This window comes from Aythya ferina (assembly GCF_964211825.1).
Source record: "Aythya ferina genome assembly, chromosome: 14".
NCBI lineage: Eukaryota > Metazoa > Chordata > Aves > Anseriformes > Anatidae > Aythya > Aythya ferina.
Genome location: NC_140312.1, coordinates 10476854 through 10497945, shown reverse-complemented (window position 1 = coordinate 10497945; position 21092 = coordinate 10476854). Strand labels below are relative to the sequence as shown.

General features: G+C 50.7%; 1 protein-coding gene across 5 annotated transcripts in view; it reads left to right on the top strand.

Annotated features, from left to right (window-relative positions):
- SH3PXD2B (SH3 and PX domains 2B) overlaps nucleotides 1-21092 on the top strand; it is a 69840-nt gene that overhangs the window by 23021 nt on the left and 25727 nt on the right. For all 5 annotated transcript variants that reach the window (XM_084535334.1, XM_084535333.1, XM_084535331.1 and 2 more), the window contains exons 3-4: nucleotides 9112-9187; nucleotides 19252-19328. In XM_084535334.1, the coding sequence (XP_084391460.1) occupies nucleotides 9112-9187; nucleotides 19252-19328 (153 nt within the window). The remainder of the gene's footprint in view (nucleotides 1-9111; nucleotides 9188-19251; nucleotides 19329-21092) is intronic.

Genomic DNA, 21092 nt, shown 5'->3' with positions numbered 1-21092 from the left:
TCTGCTTCAGAGGTGGCTGCTTTCCACCTGCCAACAGGTGCCTTCTTTAAGCCCCAATACCCTGTTGTTGTTGTTTTTTTTTTAATCAGCCCGTGCATTTGGCCAGAGGCTTTTCAGGCTATCTCTTTTAATATCTCTGTGGTAAGACTGTGCTTAGAGAAGGGCTCTAACGTCCCCCAGGGTTTGGGTGCTGTTACGGGTTCATGCTCCTTAGGGGTTTAGTTATGCTTACAGTTCTTGGCATTGTTCTCTCTCCCCCTATCCCTGCTGGGTCCTAAAAAAGCAGATGCGGTTCCAGCTTTGTGGTTTGGGTTGATTTCGTGTGTTTGAAATCTGCATTCTCATGAGCAGAAAGCATCGGGGCTGCTGCTCTGCGGGCTGCTCTTTGCCTGCTGCGGGGCTTTGTGCTTGCTGTCTTCTGTGTCTGGGGAAATAATGAGCATCCCAGGTCAGGAGGGTGCTCTCCTTGTCCCCCCGCAGAGACAATGCATCTGGCTGTGTGCATTCCTAAAGGCTCCCCAAGATCACAGCTCTGTTGCACAGCGCTGCCCTGGTAAGTGCATTAACTCCTCAGTAAGCTGTGAGGCCGGTCTCCCCCATCAGATATCCTTTAACAGCAGCGCTCTGGATTTGCAATAAGCAGAGTTTCTTGGCGAGCTCCAGTCCTCTGGCAAGGGCTGCCTGGACTCAGTAGAGCTCTGAAGCCCCAGAGTGCATGTGTGTGCGCTGGCTGTGGAGGCTTCCTGCCGTGCTCAGGCTTTGGGCACTGCTGAACTTGGCACCTCTAAATCCCACCCTTTCTGTAAACACAGGAATACAAGGGCAGCTTGTGGTGCTTCTGGCCACCCAGCCTGGTGCTCGGATGCTCCCCGGAGAGATGCTGCTGGCGGAAAGAGGAGAGGGAGGACAGGAGCAAGGTCATGCTAAGAAGGCATATGTGTTTTATATGGAAACCCTGTTTGGGGACAGACAGACCTCAAAGGTTTGCCTTATCTCGTGTTTCTGTCCCACTTGTGTAATGGCCCTGGTTCCTACGGAGCTGCTGGTGACAGGCACCGCCGTGAACCTGAGCAGGATGAAATCTTCCCTTGCGTGGAGGGGAAAAAAACCTCCACACAGGCCGTTCTGCTGACTGTGCTTGCTCAGCTGGAAAACGGGGTATGTGTTTAGAGAAGGAACAGCAGGGAAAATAGCTGGTTAGGAAGAAGCCTGATGCAAGAGGAAGGTCATGAGGCTCCTGTTTCTGACCAGCAATGCTCTCCCGAGTGGTGGGACTGCAGCTTTTGCGGTGCTGCCTGTAGCTCGAGTGCCGCCTCCTTTGTCTCGTCACGTTTGGGCCTGCCGCAGATTTAAAACTTTACATTAATTTCATGGAAGGAATGCACACCAGTCTGCTTTTCTTCGTGTGCTGGAGTGGGGGCAGATTTTTGAGAAGGGAGGGGTTGAAGAGAAATTGGATCGTGAGCTATTTGGGGAAGAAGCTAGTGAGAAGTCATCCAGAGGTTTTGGCAAGCACGTGGCCTGGAGTGGGGTGGCACGCACGTCGAGCCTCTGCTGGGCGGCTGGTTGCTGAAATATTTGACTGGAGGTTACATCTTGGTGTGAGGCACGAGAAGCACGAGATTCGATGTGCAACGAGACCTGCCTGGAGCCTTTGGTCTCAGCTCCCACCCCCTTGCTGTACCTCAGCTGCTCAACACACACAATCAGGCAGATTTGTTGGTATTTCTCCACCGGTGTTTCCATTTCCACAGCAGAAACCCGGTCTCATGACATCGTGGTCTTCCAGGCAGATCTCCCCGCTAGCATCCCAGAGCAGGATGTGGGTGAATGCAAACTGTCTCTGCAGTCTTCCCTGCGACCGCTGCTGCCGGGACAGCTCAGGCGATGGTTTTGGTGGTTGCTCTGAGGTCTGTGGGCTGAGGCAGGTGGCTCAGCTCTTTCCTGCTCCCGTGCCGAGGCTCCTTGCAGGGCTGACGCAGCGCCGGGTGTGCTGGAGTGGGGAAGTTCCCATGGCGAGGAAGGGGAAGAGGAAGCGGCGCAGACCAGCATCACCCCCAGGTATTGCTCAGTTCCCAAGCGTGTCTCCTGGCAAGAATAATTTCCCATGGCTGGGTCACCCTGGTGAGTTGTGGATGTTTATTGATTGTTTGGTGTTAGCGCTCCGCTCCAGGGGTGGACATGGAGAGCTGCAGCTTTCAGTGCTCTTTGGTATGGTCTGGGGCCTGCCTACTGGGTCACTACCCCCAAATCAGATGTTAAAAGCCATTTAAATGGCCCAAGAAGCAGACAGAGGGGCAAACGTGGTGAGGAGGCTGTGTTAATGGAGATCACTGCTTTGGGATCGCTGGGGCAGAAGCACTGTACTGCTGTCCAAATGTGAGGTTTTCTTTTTTAATATTTTTAATTCATTTTTAAAGCAGTATGGTCTTTCCCAAATATATTTTTGACAGAAGGGGAAACAAGTAGTGCTTTTCAGAATAGTTTGAGCCAGCCAGGAATGGGTGATGATTCTGGATCATCATGGCTTTGTCTTTGGCCCATCTGCAGTAGTGGGGCTGTGATGGTGACATCGGTGATTAGAAACTCCCAGCCTGTCACCATGAGTGACTAACCTGGATAATCTGTTAGTGATTTCTGGGGTTTTGAGTTTCAAGGCCGGATGATGAAATACAAAGCTCATTACACTGAGGTTGAATAAAGGCTTTTAGGGGTTAGATGCTTGGTCCAGGCTTTCCTTTGCTGGGAATGCCCGGTGATGATGCAGTGCCCAGCCTGCTGGCTCTCGATTGCTCAAGCTGATGAGTGTGTCAAGCAAGCCCTGGCAAGGTTTCTGCTCAAAGAACCAGCGTGTGCTCTGCCTGGAAACATCTCCAGCTCTGGACAACAGAAGCATTTTGCCCGGTTGCTCTTGGAGACCTCACGTTGCGCTTGGTTCCCTGAACCCACGTGGAGGACAGGAACAGGAGGGCCTGGGAGGTGCGGAGCTGGCGGTCGCTGCTTTTTGGGGGGCTGCCCGGGGCAGGACGTGGCCGGGGGTGCTTCCTGCCCCGTGCCCGCTTCCCTTTCCATGCGAGGGAGCTATTCACAGACACTGACATCTCTCTGTCTAACGCTTCCTGTGATTTCATAGGAAATTTCTCTTGTAGTGGCAGCTGCTGCCAATTTGTGTAGCCCTTTTCTCTGACCTCAGTTAATTCTTTTTTTGTCTGTTGCTGAGCCAGGCTTAAAGTTTTCCATCAGGTTTTCACAATCCGGCCTCTGTGGTGCCGTTTCCTAGTGCTGAGCAGGTCAGGATCACCCTGCCCAGTAACATATCAAATGCATTTCAATTCATCCCTTGCACCAGAAAAGCAGGGACTGGGGAGAAGCTGTGGTCATCAGGAAACTGCTTGGTTTTGCTGCCTATCACCTGTGATTTCAGTCTTTGAACATCCAGCTCGCACTGAATGGTCCCAGTGAGCTGGGTGCTCCAGGACTGGTGGCTTTGACTGGTCAAAGTGGTGGCGCAGCACCAGTAGAGCAGTGAGTCCTTCCCTAGGCTCGGCATCACCGACGCCTGGGGTCTGAGCTTGCTCCACATTGGTCCTTCTGTCTCCTGTGCTGCTGTGCTTCCACCTCCAGTTTCTTCACAGTCTGTGGAGATGAGGGGAAGGTGCCTCTCAGAGCACAGCAAGGAGACTGAGCAGCAGCTGCCCAGGAGCCGCTGCCAGATGTTGCTCTCTCTGCAGACTCTGCTTGGCAGATGTTCTCCGAACAAGCTGGCTCCAGGGTGCCAGGGTGCTCTGATCTGCAGGAGAGCGTTTGCAAAGGCTTTGGTTCACATCTCTGAGTGGCCCTGTGGGTGCTGCTGTGAAAACAGGCAGTGTCCGGACCTGCTTCCCTTTTCCTCTGCCTTTCGAGATGAGTGGGACACGTCTGGAGGAGATTTTGGTTGAGGGAGTCAGGGAGGTCAGAGTGAACGTGTGTGAATGTCCCTGGCTGGAGCTGGCCTCCATGGGAACAGCGGGGCATGCAGGATGTCTGCCCGCCTGCTGCCTTCCCCTCTCCCTAGGGACAGGGACCGAGGGGAATTTTGGAGTGCGGGGTGAGAGCGGGTTTGGCTCAGGCCCTTCTTTTCCCCATGGGAAGTGGCTGCCTCCTCTCAGCGGGAGGCTGTCGCTTTCACAAAGAGCCTCCTGTGACTCCGCTGCCCACGCCGAACCGGACTGTGAAGCCTTTTGTTCTGTTGAATTCTTTTTTTCTTTTTTTTTTTTTTTTTTTTTCCCTTTGGGTGGTGTCAAAAGCCAGCTTCTGGGCTCAGGGTAATAATGGCAGTGCCTGGTGCAGGCCTGGATTAGGTCAGCTCTTGCTTGTGAGACCAAAGCAGAGAAATACGGCTTTACTCCGAACCTCCGTCACGTAGCCAAAGCAAATCCTGCCAAGAAGAGAAGAGGGAACTTCCCTCTCCCTGCAACTGCGGCTCATGCATCATGTCCTGGTGTTGTGCAAGAGTGGAAGAGTTTGCTGTCCTTGCCTGGGTGTTTCATCACCACCATCCCGATGTGCTGGTGTACCTGGCTGTTCGCTGAGATGCAGCATCCCCTTGGTGAGCTGGCAGAGACTGGCTTTCTCTTCTGCAGTCCTGGGGTGACCCACACAAGTCACAACACCCGGGAGCAGAAATCCTCAGCTTCCCAGCTGGCCACAGCAGCTCGACAAGAGCAAATCCCACAGTGCCCACCGGTTGCAGAGCACTTGCAGCCAGCGTCAACCTGTGCTCCTTCCGCTCCATTGCTATTGGGGAATGCATTTCACTGTCACGTTTTTCTTTCCACTGCACCAGGTTTAAATGAAAAATAAAGTTGTTTTTTTTTTTTTTTTTTTTTTTCCCCACCAAAATACGAAGGTGCGAAACTTTTCCACTCTGTAGTGGAAAAGAAGCGAAGCGATGACGTGCATTATTAGCTACTGGCACTTGTTTTAATTTTTTGCAGAGGCTTCTCTGGGCTTGGCTGGGGCCAGAAAACGATAGGGCATGCTGGCAGCTCTGCTCCTCCAGCAGCCATCCATCCCTGCGGCGTTATGCTGTCTGCATTAGCAGCTCTTATTTGGGCAAAGCCCTTCCTGAATGCTCTGCTTCCTGGGAATACTGCTGAGTGCAAGCATTCTCCCTCCCCGAGGACCCCTGGCAGCCCGCAGCACCGATAATTGATTCAATTAGGATGTTATCTTATGAGTTTCCTGTTAACGAAGAAGCTGCCTGCCAGTGTGTTAGCTGTTGATACAAAGCTGCTGGCCAAGGGCTCGCTCTCCCCGGGTGCCCAGACGGTGTTGTTGCCTGTCCTGCTAACAGACAGCCCGGCCACGGGCCGGCAGGGGAACACGGAGCTCCTTGGCTTGTGCCACGAGTGCTGGCCCCGCTGTCTTCTCCAGGTTAAGAAGGCAATCAGCAAATTGATAAGATATGGTAAATAGGTGGTGGGGATGTATGCAATGGGATAACCACGGCTCTGTGCCCTGTCCTGATGTGCTGCCAGGAGGAGCCCCGCTGCAGGTTGGTGCCCTGCTGGGACATCCGTGCCACGGTCCTGCTGCAGGGAGGCACGGGTGTGTGTGAGCACCGTCCAGACCAGGGATTTCTGCAAATGAGTCAGTGAAAAATGCCTACAATACTTCAAGTTTCACACCAAAATGCATCTACAGCATCTACTTCTTTTTTTAAGGTTCTGCCTCCATTACTTTTAAACGATCTTAGAGGGGGAGAAACAATAGGGTTCTTGTTTGTTTTGTTTTTTTCCCCTCATGTTTTTTCCCCCCCCTGGCTGACTGCATTGCTGAGAGCAAGACTGGCTCTTGGCCTCTGCGCTGCCCCACGTTCTGCATGGATAGCTGCTCTCCGAAGGGCTCTGCGTCTGTCTGCTGCTTGTCTGCCTGCTTTCCCCCCTCTCCCCTGGATCTTGGATGGCTGGGCGAGTTTTCCCTTCTGGGAATGTGATGCGATCAGTCTCGTTCGGAGCTTGGATGGAAACCCTGGCTGCTGACATGATTTGTGGGAGTCTCCCCGCGCTCGCCGCCTTTGTTCCAAAATTCCTTGCCTGCTGGGAGCGCGTTTCCCTGCCGAGGCTGAGCAGGAAGGTGCTCTGAGCTGAAACGTGCCTGGCTTCTCGCTGGTGTGCCTCTCTGCGCATCTTCTGGTGCCTCTCTGTGCAGCTGTCCCCCAGGGTGTGTGGGGTTGTTGGGTGTTTGCCCGTTTTCTATACTTTTTTCCAGGGGTCCTGGGGCAAGAGCAGTGCAGCAATCTGCTGTAGTCTCTGTCCTGCAAAATCAGCTGGGACGGGATGGGCCAGAAGGGGTCCAGGGAGCCTCAAAATGCCGAGACCTTCCAGCTGCGTTCCTCCAGCTCTCCAGTGCCATCTCCCAGCCCCGAGGCTGACTTTTTCCCGCTGCTGTTACATTCTTCTCCTCGCTGCAGCTTGATGTTGTGGTGCTGCAGTGGAAGACCTTCCAGCCCGGGACTGGCAGGCTGCTTTCTGCAGACGTGGGCTGTTGTATCTTGCGAACACAGCCTGCCTGCCGTGCTCGGAGCCAGCTCTGGGGCTGTTTTCTTTGGAGTGGATTTCTCTCCGTTCCTCAACCACAGGCTTATGTCTAGCAAACCTGATGAACTAGCGTGTGCTGCTGTGTGATGTGGCAGCTGGGCTGGGTGGGATGCAGGGCACCGAGCCCTCTGCCTTGCTCCTTCAAGGGCTGGGGGCAGCAGGGCAGCTGCAGCAGGAGAGAGACCCCCATGGTTCCTCCTGCTTTGCTGAGCTGCTGCCACGAGAGGCCCTTTGGTCAAGAAACAGCAGGAAACGGGGAGCTTCTGGGCTGAAATTCTGGCCTGGTTTGGTGGGATCACACGGCTGGGAGCAGCTCTGGCCAGGGGCACCATCCAGGCACGTGCACATGGGAGAAACCACAGCCTGCTCCGCCTTGGAGCCTCTGGATGCTCCAGGAACGAGAGATGCTCAGCTCGTGCTCAAAAACGTGAGGAGGGGAAAGCTTCCAGGGGCTCAAATATTGCGCTGCTTAACAGCAATCAGATGTGCAGCGTTTGTGACTTGTTTTGTTTTGCTCATCCCTCGCCTGTCACAAGCCCTGACGAGCTCTTCCAAACAGGAAGAGTCGGGGTTAGAGGCGGTCAGGCTCCGCCGCTCCCCGCCGTGGCACAGCGTGGGTGTTGTGCAGGGTAACTGTTGGGCCACCCTTCGTTCTTGTGGGTTGAGGGAAGAAAGGGAGGGTTTTACGTGCCCCAGGAGCCTGGTGAAGCCGTGCTGCCTTGGCCGTGCTCGCTTGTGGCTGCCGGTAACGTCAGAGCTGTCCCCGGCTACTGCTGAGTCTGCGCTCGTTTTCTCTGTTGCAAACTCTAAAATTTGTAGTGGAAAGAAGCTGTAAGCACGGTCTGCTCGGGCTTATTGTCATCCTGGTTTGGAGATGGCTTGTTTTCGTTTTGAAGAGATTATTTGAGAGATTCTTTTGGTTTTCCTGTTGTGTTTGGGAGTGTTGGGGGAGGTTTATATGTATTTTTTTTAATGGCAAAGTAGGAAAAATGCCTCCTTCCTTCTGCCCCCTCTCCACCAAGCCTCAAGAGTTGTATCCCGGTGCATTTAAGATCCAAGGGGGGAAAAAAAGGCAAGTATTTGATGTGCCAAAGCAGATGTGCTCTATGGACAGCTCGTGCCTCACAGTGGAGGAACCCACAGCCTTCAGCTAGGAGCAGATGGCTCCTGTAAATGGGGGAAAATAGGTGCCAAAGAACAAGATCCTTGAAAACCTGGGTGCTGGGACCCTGTGGCCCTTGGTGGGTCCCCTGTGATGAGGGGGTTCCCGATGTTTTGTGGCTGAGCATCTGGCACAGGGGAGCACTGTATGTTTGAGTGGCTGCACGGTGCTGCCTCTCCTGCCTCCTGTGGGGCTGCTGCAGGATGGGTGGCTCTGTCTCTCCAGTTGCGTGGTTTCCTCTCTGCACAAAATGCTTTAAATATTAATTGTGCCAGGGGAAAATGACTGTATAGGCTTTGTGGGAGGGTGTGCTTAGGGCAATTCCTGGGCAGATTGTCTCAGTTGTTTCCACAGGTGCTTAATTATTTATGCGGAGTGCAACAGCTCCGACAGAAGACGGTGAAGCCCACTTCCAACACCTGGGGGACCAGGGAGCTCTTCAAGTAATGGGAGACAGAGCTCAAAGCCATACCCTAGAGAAAACAAGGGAGAGTTTGCATCTCCATCCCCTTCCTTCCGACGGAGGGAGTAGCTGAGCTGGAGGATGGATGGATGAACATTTCCCCTCTTCTGCTCTGTTAAGTGCAAAGTCCAATCCAAGTAGTTTTCCAGCAAGGCCAAGCAAGGGAAATGCTAAGGATATGCATCCTGCCAGGGGCTTGGCGTTAAGCTACGTAAGCAGCATGCACGCCCTGAAGCACGAGTATAGACACCCAGTGAACACCAGCAAGAGTGGGAGTTGTCCATCGCCTCTCCTTGCTGACCGAATTTACTGAGCGCAGTCTCTGTGCAGTTGCGTCAATCAGGAAATTATTCGTTCAGTGCTGAAGTTCTCAAACCTCTGTCCCTCACAGCTTTTGTAGCACAAAGCGTTCCCCAAAGTTGACGCATAACTTCATGGTCTTGCCTGCGAGCATGAGGCTGTGCTCTGAGTCCAAGTCAGCTGTAGTCCAGGAGCTGTGTCAGTGCTGTGCTATGCTTGAGCTAATATATTCCTTGAGCTTAAAATATGCCTTTTTGTGAGGAGTTTCTGAGTTCCAGCGACTGAGGTCCATCGGGATGACACTTAGTTGCAGAAATGCAGGTGATGTTAACCACCCATGCTGAGCAAAATGATAGTGGTGAACAGCATTGGTGGTAAGAAATGACCTGAAAATAATTGAAATGCTGTTAAGATCTTGTGTTTCTGGCACTTCTTTGAATCCTCGGTGTTGTGGTCACCGTACCCTGGCTGATCATGCTGTGTACAATGTCTCAGGACACTGCTAGTTTGGATGTTCTCCCCAGGCTTTGCCTCCTGGGGAGCGTGGCTTTGTGTTGTGGGCACATTATTGACTTTAATCGCTTTTCTTGCATTTTCTTTTCTAGATGCAAATGCTGGACAAGTTTCCGATGGAAGGAGGGCAGAAAGACCCCAAGCAAAGGATCATCCCCTTCCTGCCAGGTAGGAGAGAGGGCTCCAGTAACAAACCATGCTGGTTTTGGCATGGCAGTGACTTTTGTCCCAGTACACGTGTGTGCATACACGTGCTTTAGCTTTTACCTCCTGAACCATCTGAGCATTAGCAAGTTCTTCAGACAGTGCTGTACCCATTAAAACATCTGTATGTGTTAGCAGGGCACCCCGTGAGTGTTAAGCCCCTTCCCTCTTCCTCCAGAAAGCATTAACGGGTGACTTCAGCCAGCAATCCCAGTTACACAGCTTTTGCCAGGAGCAAAACCCAACTGCAGCATGCTTGTTTTTGGGAAGGGCACGGCCAGCATGATGCAGAGCTGAGGATGGTGTGAGGCTCCCCAGGAAATGCTCATTTGCTGTTTTTCCTGTCCCGAGTAATTCAAAGGGCCGTCCGGAGAGAAAGAAGTAACAATTGAATTCCATATGTTAAATCAAGCTGACTGGCAGCCTTGGCTTCCTCCTGTGATGTTTGGGACTGGCTGCTCAAAGACGGGATTTCTGTGGCATGGCGAGTGTCCCGCCAGTCCAACGTGCAGCCGAGGATTTGCGTGCCCAAGTACCAGATGCAGTGGCCCATTTCAGACTTCATGGTGGAGAGGACTGCTTGTGGCTGCCCTCTGAGGCTGATGTTACAGGGGGAAGAAAGAGCCCTAATGTGCCATGCAAAAATACCCAGACTGAGGGGACCCTGCGAGCCTTTTGTGCACCCATAGCTAATGTGTTTGACCACGAAGTTGTCTTTACCCCCACCCACAAGTAGCTAATGGGCACATTTAGAAATGTCACGGTACCATAATCACTTCCAGTGACTGTCAGGCTTACTTAATGTAGCCCTTTGTGCTGTGTTCTGCCTCCTGGCTTTTCTAGACACACAAAGACATTCAGTGGGGTTTAGTTTTCTCTGACTGGCTTGAAGAAAATCATTTACACCCCCTCCTGAGAGTAAGAGAATCTTGTCCGGATTTCCCACCGAGGGATTTCTGCTTCTGGCTTGTTCCTTGTGTTGTAACATCAGCAAAAACAAAGCACACCTGACGTTAATACCGAGGAAAAGCCTTTGCTGCACAACCACTCCTGCCAGCAAGGACTGGGGAGAAAAAAAAGGAAGCCAAATTGGCAAAGGGCATAACTTGGAAAAATTGGACTTACAGTTTGGCTGCGCTGCACTTGCAAAGAATTCCCACCAAAATGCCGCTATTTTTGGAAGGTAGCATCAGGCTCAGGAAGCCTGCTTGGAGCCCTGCTTCTCACAGCAGACTCATCAATACGTGTTTGTTCTTCTTTGTGTCGAAATAGTTTCCTTTCGCTGAGCAGCATGTCACTGGGATTTCCATTGGAGGAAAAAAGGGAGTTGAAGTTCCCGGAAAATAAAGCCTGGATCTTGTGTAATAAAGCAGTCTGGGGTAGTGAGGATGACCGTCCTCCGCGGGAACTTGTGCATTTGTGTGTTTCTTCTGGAGAGGTGTTTGCCCTTTTGCTGTGGCTCCCTTTTTACAACAGGATTAAATAATACAGTTTTTAGAGATAGTCACATGTTGGTGTGGAAAACTGCTAAACCATGCTAGATGCAGAAGGTTTTCTTGATTTTTTTTTTTTTATTTTTTTTTTCACTTCTGCAATGGCTGAGAAGAAAGACCATTGATATACAACAGTTGGCCTCTTTGGGTTTATTTACCACTTGCACTTTCAGGTGCCAGCAAGGGGTAAGGGGTGGCTGTGGTGAGAAGATACTAGCGTGGAATGGTGGCCTACCTCTAAGCAGGAGATTGTCACCAGATAGGAAATCTCACATCTCCTTATCCCCACAGGACAGTTTCAGAAGCCCTCTTGCTTCAGGGAAGTTGTGTTACTAGGTGTGGAGATGGTGGCTCTCCCACGAGCGGTACCTCCTCAGTGAAATTGCTTGCAAGCCATCTGCTTCTGAAAGGACTTCACTTTGGGTGTAAGGGAAAGCTTTTTTTTTTCTGGCTGTGCTGGGGGATGTGCTAAGCAGAATGGTTGCTTTCTGCAGCAGTTCTCAGCTTTCCCAGTTTGGGGTGGCGGTGGGTTTTGTACCATGCAGCTGAACCCAGACTTCACCTATCACCTAGGGCTGCCACCTGAGTGAGCTCAGCACACACGGGCCTGGGTCACTCTCCCTGCAAAATGTGCCTCTAGTACGCTCAGAGTCTCTAGGTTTTTGGTTATGTTCAGCTTCTGTGAGCACTGCAGTTTTCTCCCAATCCCATTTTAAGCCACGTTTTTAGCATCTGAATTTCATTACCGGTGGAGATTTGGCTCCAGTGACGTACTAAAAGCATGCTGCTGCCTGGGAAGATGGTTGCAGGGTAATGTTAGACATTGCAACCACTGAAATTCTCCAGAGTGTCTCCTGTGACCCTGTGCCTCTCGCAGCTCTGGCTTTCTTGGAAAAGTCCTAAACCCCCCAAACTTAAGGTCATCACCATGACCTGAGAAGGTATCATCTGGGTTTGTTTGTCAGGCTGGCTTCCCGGAATGGGAAGAAAGCTCCACGATTACTCCATCCTTACAACATCCAGCCCAGAGGAACTCCATTTCCTTTGTGTCACTTTTTGTTACTGCTGTTTGTTTTGAGGACTTGCTTCTTGGAAATTTGTAGAGACTTTGGGAGTTTCGAAGTAGATCTGTATATCAGAAAGTGCTCTCAGAAGTGAACGTCCTTCAGCCCGCACAGCCATAAATCTGGGCTCTCCAAAGGGCAGTGGAGCAGTTGCACTTGATGGGTTTGGGGCCAGGGCTGTCCCTTCCCAGGTATAAACCCCAACCTGATCCGCAGCACAGCTCGGTGGGGTCAGATTTGGCCTGGCAGGATGCTGCAGCTCCAGCACTGTGCCTGGAAAGCCTCTGCTGCTGTATAGGGGAACGTGAAGTGGACTCTTGGCTACTTTTGCTGGCTTGGAGCCACTGGCACAGCCTGCCCAGCTTCGTGTGGTGTTGAGGATGGCCCTTTGAAACCGTGCTGGCTACACCAGCCAGGGTGCCTGAGATCAGCTGTGGTCCCTGGAGCAGTTTCAGGAGCAGCTGGTGGGAGAGGAGATCCCAGGGGAAGGTGTGCTGGGCAGGGCAGGGCAGGCACGACAGCTCCGTCCTCGCTGCAGGAATTCCCATTAAGGGTTACACATCTGCTGGCTGGAGAGATGATGGTATGGAGACCCCAGGAAAGAATGAACTAAGAAAACAAATGAGCTCAGTTGGGCCAGTTGTGTAAGGGCTGTGCCAGATCTTTCAGGAAACAGCTTTTATAAGGAGAGCGGAGCCTTCCAAACGCTGTACAGCCCAAGTGGCCTGGAGCTGATCCTGGCCAGCCTGCTTCGCTGGAAACGTGAACCTCAGCAAGGAGGGGTTGCCTGAGGCTGAGCTAACTGGCTGTAAAATTGCTTTTTAGGAAGCTTTAGCTACAGACAATAGCAAACTCCCAAGAAGGGAGGAGAGCAAAGAGGATTTGGTGGGATCAGTTTAAAAAGCAGAATGATGCCTCCTTTCTGCTCCCTTCCCAGCCCGCTAACCTGCTTGGCACAGGTATCAGTGCTGGCCACATCCTTTAGGGTTTTTCTCCCAGGACAACTGTGGGGATGCTGATAGCTCCCCACAAAGGCCTCATGCAGGAGGTGGAAGACAACTCGTCCCTGGTCCAGCTGTGGTGCCTGACTTTCTCGCTCCCACTGCATCTGCATCAGAGCTGGAGGTGTACAGAGGTCTTAGTTGCTATTTTCTGCTCTAGCAAGATGTGCCTCTGCCATAGCAATGTTGTACGGACAGTCCCAGGCTCATTTGCAACCCATAATCTGTACTTTTCAGCCTAAAATCTGTTGCTTTTTCTGTAGGGTTTCAATGAATTCTGCTGATATGCAAGCAGAGTCCTACGTGGAGGCAGTTGCTCTGCTCCTGACCTTTGAGCTGTCTTTAAACAAACCTGAGAGATTTAAACAAAATCTCATGTCTTTCTCCATTACGTGGCCCAGCAGACCCTAGGAACGATGGCCTTGGGAATGTTTTGCTCCAGGGAACTCTTGCATTTCTCAGTGAGCTCCTATATGGATGGTTTTCAGTAGGGCTTTTGGGAGATTTTGAGGCTTCTTTCCAACTGGTTCCACTCTTACTCATGAAGAAAAGCTTCTGAGTCTGATATGATAACCAGAATTAGCAAGGATTTATTAAGCTGGGGAGCTGCCTTTCCTCCTTCTATTTTTTCAACCTTTTGCCTTTTTCAGAAATGTATTTTATTTTTGTTTCTGGTAGCAAGGAAGTCAAGATACTGAGGTTTGCTGCTGAACTTGGGAAGAAAAAGCAGCTTCTCTTGCATCATCAGACTGGCCCAGTGGTGCCCTGAGGAGCCTCACTGTTTTAGCCCAGACCAAAATCCTTCTCGTGTATCATAGGTGACCAGCAGCACCCATAGGAGCCTCAAGGGCTCCTCGTTTCTTCCATGGAGGTTTCATCTCTTCAGACTTATTCCTCTGGCCACCACACCCAATACCTGAGAGATTTCTTGCCCCATGTCTTGTGCTCTGCAGTTCTCCCAGATTATTGGCAAACTAACAGAACTAACTGTGCTCTTCCCAGCATGATCTCAGCCCATGAGCTTGACAGAGGCACTGTTGAGCTCACCTTCATTTTACAGATGCACAGGACTCCGTGCTCGGGATATTCCCATGACAGCCATGGAGGTGCTTGCTGGTCCCCCTCCTTTTCTCCAGGCTGCATGCTCAGCACACAACTTTGCCAAACAGATGCTAAGTGCAGGGCTCCTGGAAGTGCTGTCTCCCACGCCTGCTTCCCTGTCCTAGGAATAGCCCACGTAGCAAGCTGGCTGCTCCATGGGCTGGGACTAATTATGTGTACATTTGGGGCTGCCTTTTTTTTTTTTTTTTTTTTTAAAGTCAGTTTGGAACCCGTGCCAGGCAAAATCTGGATGTGATTTGAAAGGTGCAGAGAAGTAAATTCTTTCCGAGGCAGTGGGGTGGGGGAAGTGGGGGGAGTCCTTCAGGGTAAAGTGAGAGGCACAGACGTTTTTCCAGGCTGGAAATCTCTGGCTTCGCTCACAGCTGTGACCAGCAGGGTGATGTGTTTAAGGTTCTCTGCCCCTCCAGCTTGCTTGAGACCCAGTAACAGCCTTTGGATCAAGAGGAGCCTCAACTATTTTGCTGACTGAAAAGCCCCTGCATTGTTTTCTTCTGCTTCTTGCTCCTGTCAGCTCTGCCTGGAGAATTCACATGAGAGAGGGGATAATTTGCACAGCCCTCTTTCCCTACCTGTTTGTTTGGAGAGATTAACTCCTCCTGTGGCCTGCCTGCTCTATTTCACCCTGCAGGAGACCTACAGTCCTTATCAGCGCTTTCCCCATGCTGTTCTCTGACACGTTGCAGCCCCTGATGGCTCCCCTGCTCCCCGAGGCAGCAGGGCTGTGCTGCCTGCATCGCTTCGCACCCCCCTCCCGCGCTGCTGCAGCACCCTTTGCTCTCAGACAATCAGATAAAGCACAGCAGCTTTGATCAGCCACAAAGAGGGGTTTCTTCCAGGCTCTGCTCCAGCAAGTTCACTGCTGGATGGGGAATAAAATCCAGCAGGCTGTCCCCATGTGTCCTGGCCCAACTGTGTTGGTCGCAGCTCTGTTGCAGTGGGATTTTTGGGGAGAAATTGAGTGCAGGGATTGTGGAAAAGAAAGGCTTGAAGGAGAGGTTTGGAGAAAACTTTCCAGGAGAAGTCTCCCCAGGATGAGGCACAGCATGGGGCAAAGAATGGGGGTGCTTGCTGCAGGGTTTGTTAATTTGCTGGCAGTGTGAGGCAAGCAGGAGTGCTTGTCTGGCTGCAGTGATGGAGGGAGAGGAATGTCCCTATGGAAAAGGGGAAGAAAAGAGGAGTGCCTCTGTGGTGGTGGGACGTAGAGCTTTGTAACCTGGGAGCATCACATCCCAGCAGGCTGTGAGCTGCATGCACTGGCTGATGGAGTCTCAGAGCAGTACCAAGGCTCTCTGCTGGGGCTTTCCAGGCTTCACACCAAGCAGGGCAAAGAACAATATCGGCTCCCTCCTGTCAGCCCAGAGCTCAGGGCGGTGAAAGAGAGGAAATGGAAGCACTGACACAAAGGGAGCCCCGAGCTGGTCAGATCGTATCAGCAGGTCAAAAGGGGAGGGAGAGGAGGTCGGGCAGGGCAAAGGGAAGGGGCAGGGTGAGTGCCCGCAGCGTGTACCCAGGCTGCTTGCAAGGTCTCTGGTTGTCGCTGAGCAGGGGAGACAGGATGCTTGCTGCTGACTTGAGGTCCTTCAGATGTGGCCAGATGTTGGCTTTGTGGTGGGTTGGGGTTTTTTGTTAGGTTTCCCCCCTTCTTTGTGCCCCTCTGAGTGCCCTCGGTGCTGGGTGCCCCTAGCACTGAAACACCCATATGGGTGGCCTGGTTGTAAGAACAAACCAAGGTCAACGAGGAGAAAAAATGAGTAAACAAATGCTCAAGTCAGCAGGGGAGCCAGATAAATGGCTTTTGCTGCTGTGTTGCTCTTGAATTTTTCTTGCCTTTGGGTAAAGTGGAAGCCCCTAAATGGGAAGCCACCTCCGAGGAGCACAGCTGGTGCTGGCAGCAGCGCAGGTGCCAGGGGCTGGAGGGCAGCAGCAGAGCGAGAACTGGCATCGATTGCCCTTGGCACTTCTCCCCTTTGATGAATCCTGTGCTAAGGGCTGCCCCTTGTGTCCTTCCCTTTTCCTGGGCTGCGTTTGACTTTGATGTCCTGTTGATATAAATATTTATGGTGTCTTACTTTTTTTCTAAATTAAACTTATCCTTGCTACTCCAGAGCAATCCTACACTAATAAATGAGTCTGCATGGCTTAATTCTCCCCAGCAGCTGCAACCAGCCAAGAGGTGTGCAAAATGTGACATCAGGTGTAGACAGGGAGCATCCTCCCACTGCTGCACTGAAGACCAGTGAAGAGAGACTTCACTTGCTCTGATCTTGAAGGAGTTGTGTGTATTTCAGCTCTTTTTCAGTTTTATTTCCTCTAACTGTAAAGGATGGGTTGTGCTGTTCAGACTTCTCCAGTCAAAACACGATGGAGAATAATAATACTGCCAGGCTGCACTCAAAGAACATATGCTTACAAGACACCTAAATTCTGCTGTGAAACAAATACATATCGAGCAAGGCAGGTGCGATGCTTTAGTGAGATTACAGTTACAGTAGGGTAATGTAGCGCTTCATAAATGCATTCACTGAAATAAAGTGTTGTATATTAATCTGGAGAAAGAACACTACATAAATTGTGCATAAAGATGTATTTTGCTACGCCTCCTTGGGCAGTGACTTTTCTTGTGCTAACAGGGAGACTCCTTGCTCTGTTTGTGCATGCATAACCTTGTATGTAGGAATATATGAAAAACTGATCATTTCTAAGTGCTTGAGTTACGCCATGATTGAGAAGGTGGTGAAGTGGAGCCTGCAGTGGCAGTGACCTTACCAGCTGCTGGAAACCTACAGTACTCAGCAAGATGAGCAGAGCTGCCTGCCTTCGGGTTTTTCTGTTTTTACACCTCATGCTGAAGCTGAGGGCAGGAGCTACAGCAAGGAGGGATGCAGATATGAGATGAATAACCTCAGATGTTTCTCTTGCATTATATGGTCTTCAGCCCCATGAAAAGCCCCAGAGGCAGTACTGTTGTTCCCATTTTGGAGGTATGGTCTATGGGAAGAAAGCCCAGGAAAATGTTGTCTTGTTAGCCCAGGAGGGGAGGAAGCAGTTTCCTGCTCTCTCCTGCCTTTCAAGTCAAGGATTTAGATAGCTGTATTTGGCAGCACTGAAGGGTCTATAATTATGTTAATTAAGCATTTTGATGGAACAACAGCTTTCTGTTAGAAAATAAACTTCATTGTTGAAAAATACTAGATCTAGAGCAAATCAAGAGATGAGCTGGGTTTCCTGCTGGTTTTTGTGCGCTGTGCCTGGCCTAATTTAAGATCACTTCAATTGTTGTGATGCGTTTATTCCCTGTAACTATGTTCTTTTTATTATTATTCACTGGCATCTGTTTGTTAAACATTTAAATATTCCCACACCCAGAGCTTGTTCCTTTAGACATTTATAATGTGCCCATCCATCAGGGATTTCATGTCGGCAGATGTAAAAACTAAATAGCTATTCCTTACAATTGGCAGCAAAGCTATCGCGATCCATTCATCTTTTAAAAATCATTCAAATAGAAATCTGCACAGCAAATCCACTACGACTGCTAATGAGAAAACTGCTGATCGTTTGTTTGTCTGACGGAAAATAATTGCTATGGGCAAGGTAGGGAGCTCAGACCTGGTTGTCGCTCCCTTTCCCTCCCAATCTTTCCAGACAAATTCTGCGTTCCCAGGCTATTCACCCTTCTGAAAGACAGATTGAATAGAGGGGCTTTTTTTTTTCCACTGTATCACAAAGGCTGCCAGACTTGGCTGTGACACACTGCAAGAAGGAATGCATTTCAGAGGAGAGCATTTCCCACCATGAACGTCTGGGTCCCTCGCTGTCAGTGGGACATAAAGGAGAAGCAATCCTTCTGGTATGAGCACGTCTGACTCTTTGCATTTCACTTGAGGGCAAGCACAGCTCTAGTACTGAGTGTGATTCCTCTGTGCTCCCTCTGACAGTCCAGTTTTGAAGGCATTCTGCATTAACTGAGCCTAATGAGAGATTTGGCTCCTCCATAAGGTTCTGATTCATGCTCCTTGCAGGCTGAAATATGGTCATTTCAGTTCATCTCTGCTTAAAAAATGTGTTGGCAGGCTGCACGAGTCAGTCATGCTCCAGATCCTGGCCCGGTCAGGGAGCAGGGGAGGGTTTTAAAGTTGTGGAAGGTATGTGACTGGTTAACACAGCCTGTTCACAGGTAACGTGGCAGCATCCAGCCTCTGCTTCCAGCACTGCCATGGCCCCTGAGAAGTCTTGCTGGAGTGGCTGAAAGTGGCCACGGTGCTGCCAAAAGCTTAGTGACTCTTCAGAGTGCTTTCTGTTGGTCTTGCTTGGTGTCTGGCTTCTGGGTTGCCCAGTGGTGGCCTCCTTGATAAGTGAGGGGGTTGTACGGGCAAACACATCAGTTACTTGCTGTGGGTTTGGTGGTGGGATTAGAAACCCAGGTAGGGAAAAAAAGAGACAAGGCTTTCATGCTGTATAAGAAATGTTGGAAGGAACTCGAAGGAACTTTATCACCCTCTCTCAAAACATTTTTTTTCTGGTTATTGTATTGCAAAGTAGTGCCAGTGTATGTTCCTAGTATTTTGGAAGTTTGAAATCCTACCACATACAGGTCCTTTTGATCACTGAGTCTCTGTATATATGTTTTGCTGTCTGCTAATGGCTTTTGTCTCATTAAATGCCAGAGAAGCAGTTCTCTGTGAAAGCAGCTTGAAGCATTTAGGACTCATTAGACTTCAAAGGAAATAGGTCTGCACCACAAGCGAGAGGGGAGGAAGCGGAGTGGCAAGAGGATCCCATTAATGGAGAACAAAAATAAACCCCAGACAGGAAGGAAAATCCTATAGGTCTGACTCAAAGCTGCAGTCCCGACGCTGTGGCTTCGAGGACCGATTCTACACCGGAGCTGCACAGGGAGATCCCCCCTGGCCTGGCTGCTGCCGGTGCTGGAGCTGAGCTCAGAGCCCGTAGCCTGCAGCAGAGGTCACCCTGTAGCAGGGATGTCTGCTTCTCTGACCAGTGCTGGTGTTTCTGGTGGACTTGTACACCCACGCCACATTGCAGACAGGCAGTAAGGTATGGGACACAGGCTCGATAGGGCTGTTCCTCCGTTATTGCCACGCTGGTGAGGGGAGATGGGGATGCACTTTGCTGGTAGTTGTTTCCCCTTCTCTCTGCCTAAACACGTTTGCCACTTTCAATATGCTTTGTTCTAATATTTAATGCACAGGAGGGAATGTGCTTTAGGTACGGTACTTTTGGTGAGAACGGGATACACAGGGAAGAAGTCCTGACAGAGCGATTCAGAAGAGCGTCCCTGAGCGTTGCATTGACCTGCTCCTCTCTCTTCATCTCTCCTGTTCCAGGGAAGATCCTCTTCCGCCGGAGTCACATCCGTGATGTTGCAGTCAAGCGCCTGATACCCATCGATGAGTACTGCAAGGTAAGGGAGAAGGTTGCTAGTGTCAAACGAAGATGAAACCACCTTCATCGGGCTCAGTTGTGTCCCGGTAGCATATAACAGTGCCCCAGTGCTGGCAGAATGGGGAGCATGAGCAGTCCCTCACCGTCAAACCTTTTTGGTGATGAACACCTACCACTGATTATCCCATCTGCTGATCCTGTCATCATAGAGGCAAGGTACAGCTGACTAGGACCTTTCACCAGTAACGCTGAGACAATTTAATCCACACTCTTCAAGAATACAAGACTGTGCTAAGGTATAAAGCAAATTATAAAGTCAGGGCAGATTTTTTGTTGTTGTTGTTGCTGTTGTTTTTTTGCTAGTATTTTGTTTTTCCCCATTAAAAAAAAAAAGTCCATAAAAAACTGTTTTACACAAAATGCACCATGTCTCATCATGTCAAAGAATTACATTCCCAGCAGCCATTAAATGGTCTGGAGGCAGGACCGGTACTTCTGGAATCCATTACACATGCAGTTGAAAACATATACACAGGCTGCAAAATCTGAGGGAGAAAACAGGGAAACAGTGAGTTTTTTGTTATGTTCCTCAGGTGCAGGAGGTGTAGCAGTGACCGTGGCCTACGACTTTGCATGGCAGGAGGGACTGTGGGTGTGGGGCCTCAGCCAGACCTAGGGAAGAGTTGTTGTGTCTGCAGGAACTACATTCTTGTAAAGAATTTATCTTTGCAAGGGTAAAGATAAATTAGTGAACACATCTTGATAGCTCTGCAGTGGGGCTGGGGGTGAAAACCGTGGAGGGCCAGGACAGGAGATGACAGCCAAGTGATGGAGATGTGGTGCAAGGTGTACGTAGACCTGTGAGCTCCAAATGGAGCAGCACCAGGGAAGCTGAAAGTGAAGATAACTTGGCTCCAGCCAGCAGTGTTCAGCCCCTTGTCTTCCAAGTCACTGAAACGCGCCAGCTCCACACAGACACAGACAGCCGTAAATTTAATTTTTGAGAAGAAGAAGTCCCTAAATGATGAGATGCTGCAGCTGTCTGTTTCAGAATGATGCCACTAATGGCATAAAATATAATGAATCCATTTGACTTAACAACTGGAACATAATGGCTGGTGGTATATGACCCACTTAGAGAGCTGCTGTCTCCTCCCCCCCTTAATGCATTTCCAAGTAATAACACGCACACTGGGCCTGGCCTTCCCGATGCTGCTTAGCTGAAAAGCTGCTGCTGAGCTCCAAGGTGGGTGTGGGACTGAAGAGCTGCAGAGACGTGGGATGAGCAAGGAGCTGGTGGGAGCAGAGACATCTCCTCCAGGGCACGTAGCACTGCAGGGCTGAGGCATGGGGGTCCCATCCTGCTCTCCCTGCGGTGGTTATTGTCGGAGGTGGACGTTGGGTGTGCTCAGAGTGTGGTGGCGCAGAACAGAAATAAAAAGTCTCCCCCAGCCTGCTGAAGGAGAACTGAGGGTTAAGCAAGCCTGTTGTAAACAGGTTCCTGCAGAAAACTGCATAGGAATGTTTGTGCTTTCTTGCCATCCCCTGGCGGAGTCAGGAGGTGTCTTCGTTCTCTGGGAGAGCCCTGGAAAGGGGGGTGAGATTTGGGCTGGAAGCAGGTGAGGGGAACAACAAAGGAGGGAACCACTGCTTTCAGAAGGCAGCAGAAGTCTGAACTTTCTTCCTGTTTTTTCTAGTTTACCCTCTGTTCTGCACTTGTTGGTGTTTCCCCTGAAGTGGGCTTTTGAGAAGCCGTTAGTGGGGTGTGGATGGAGGATTTGCA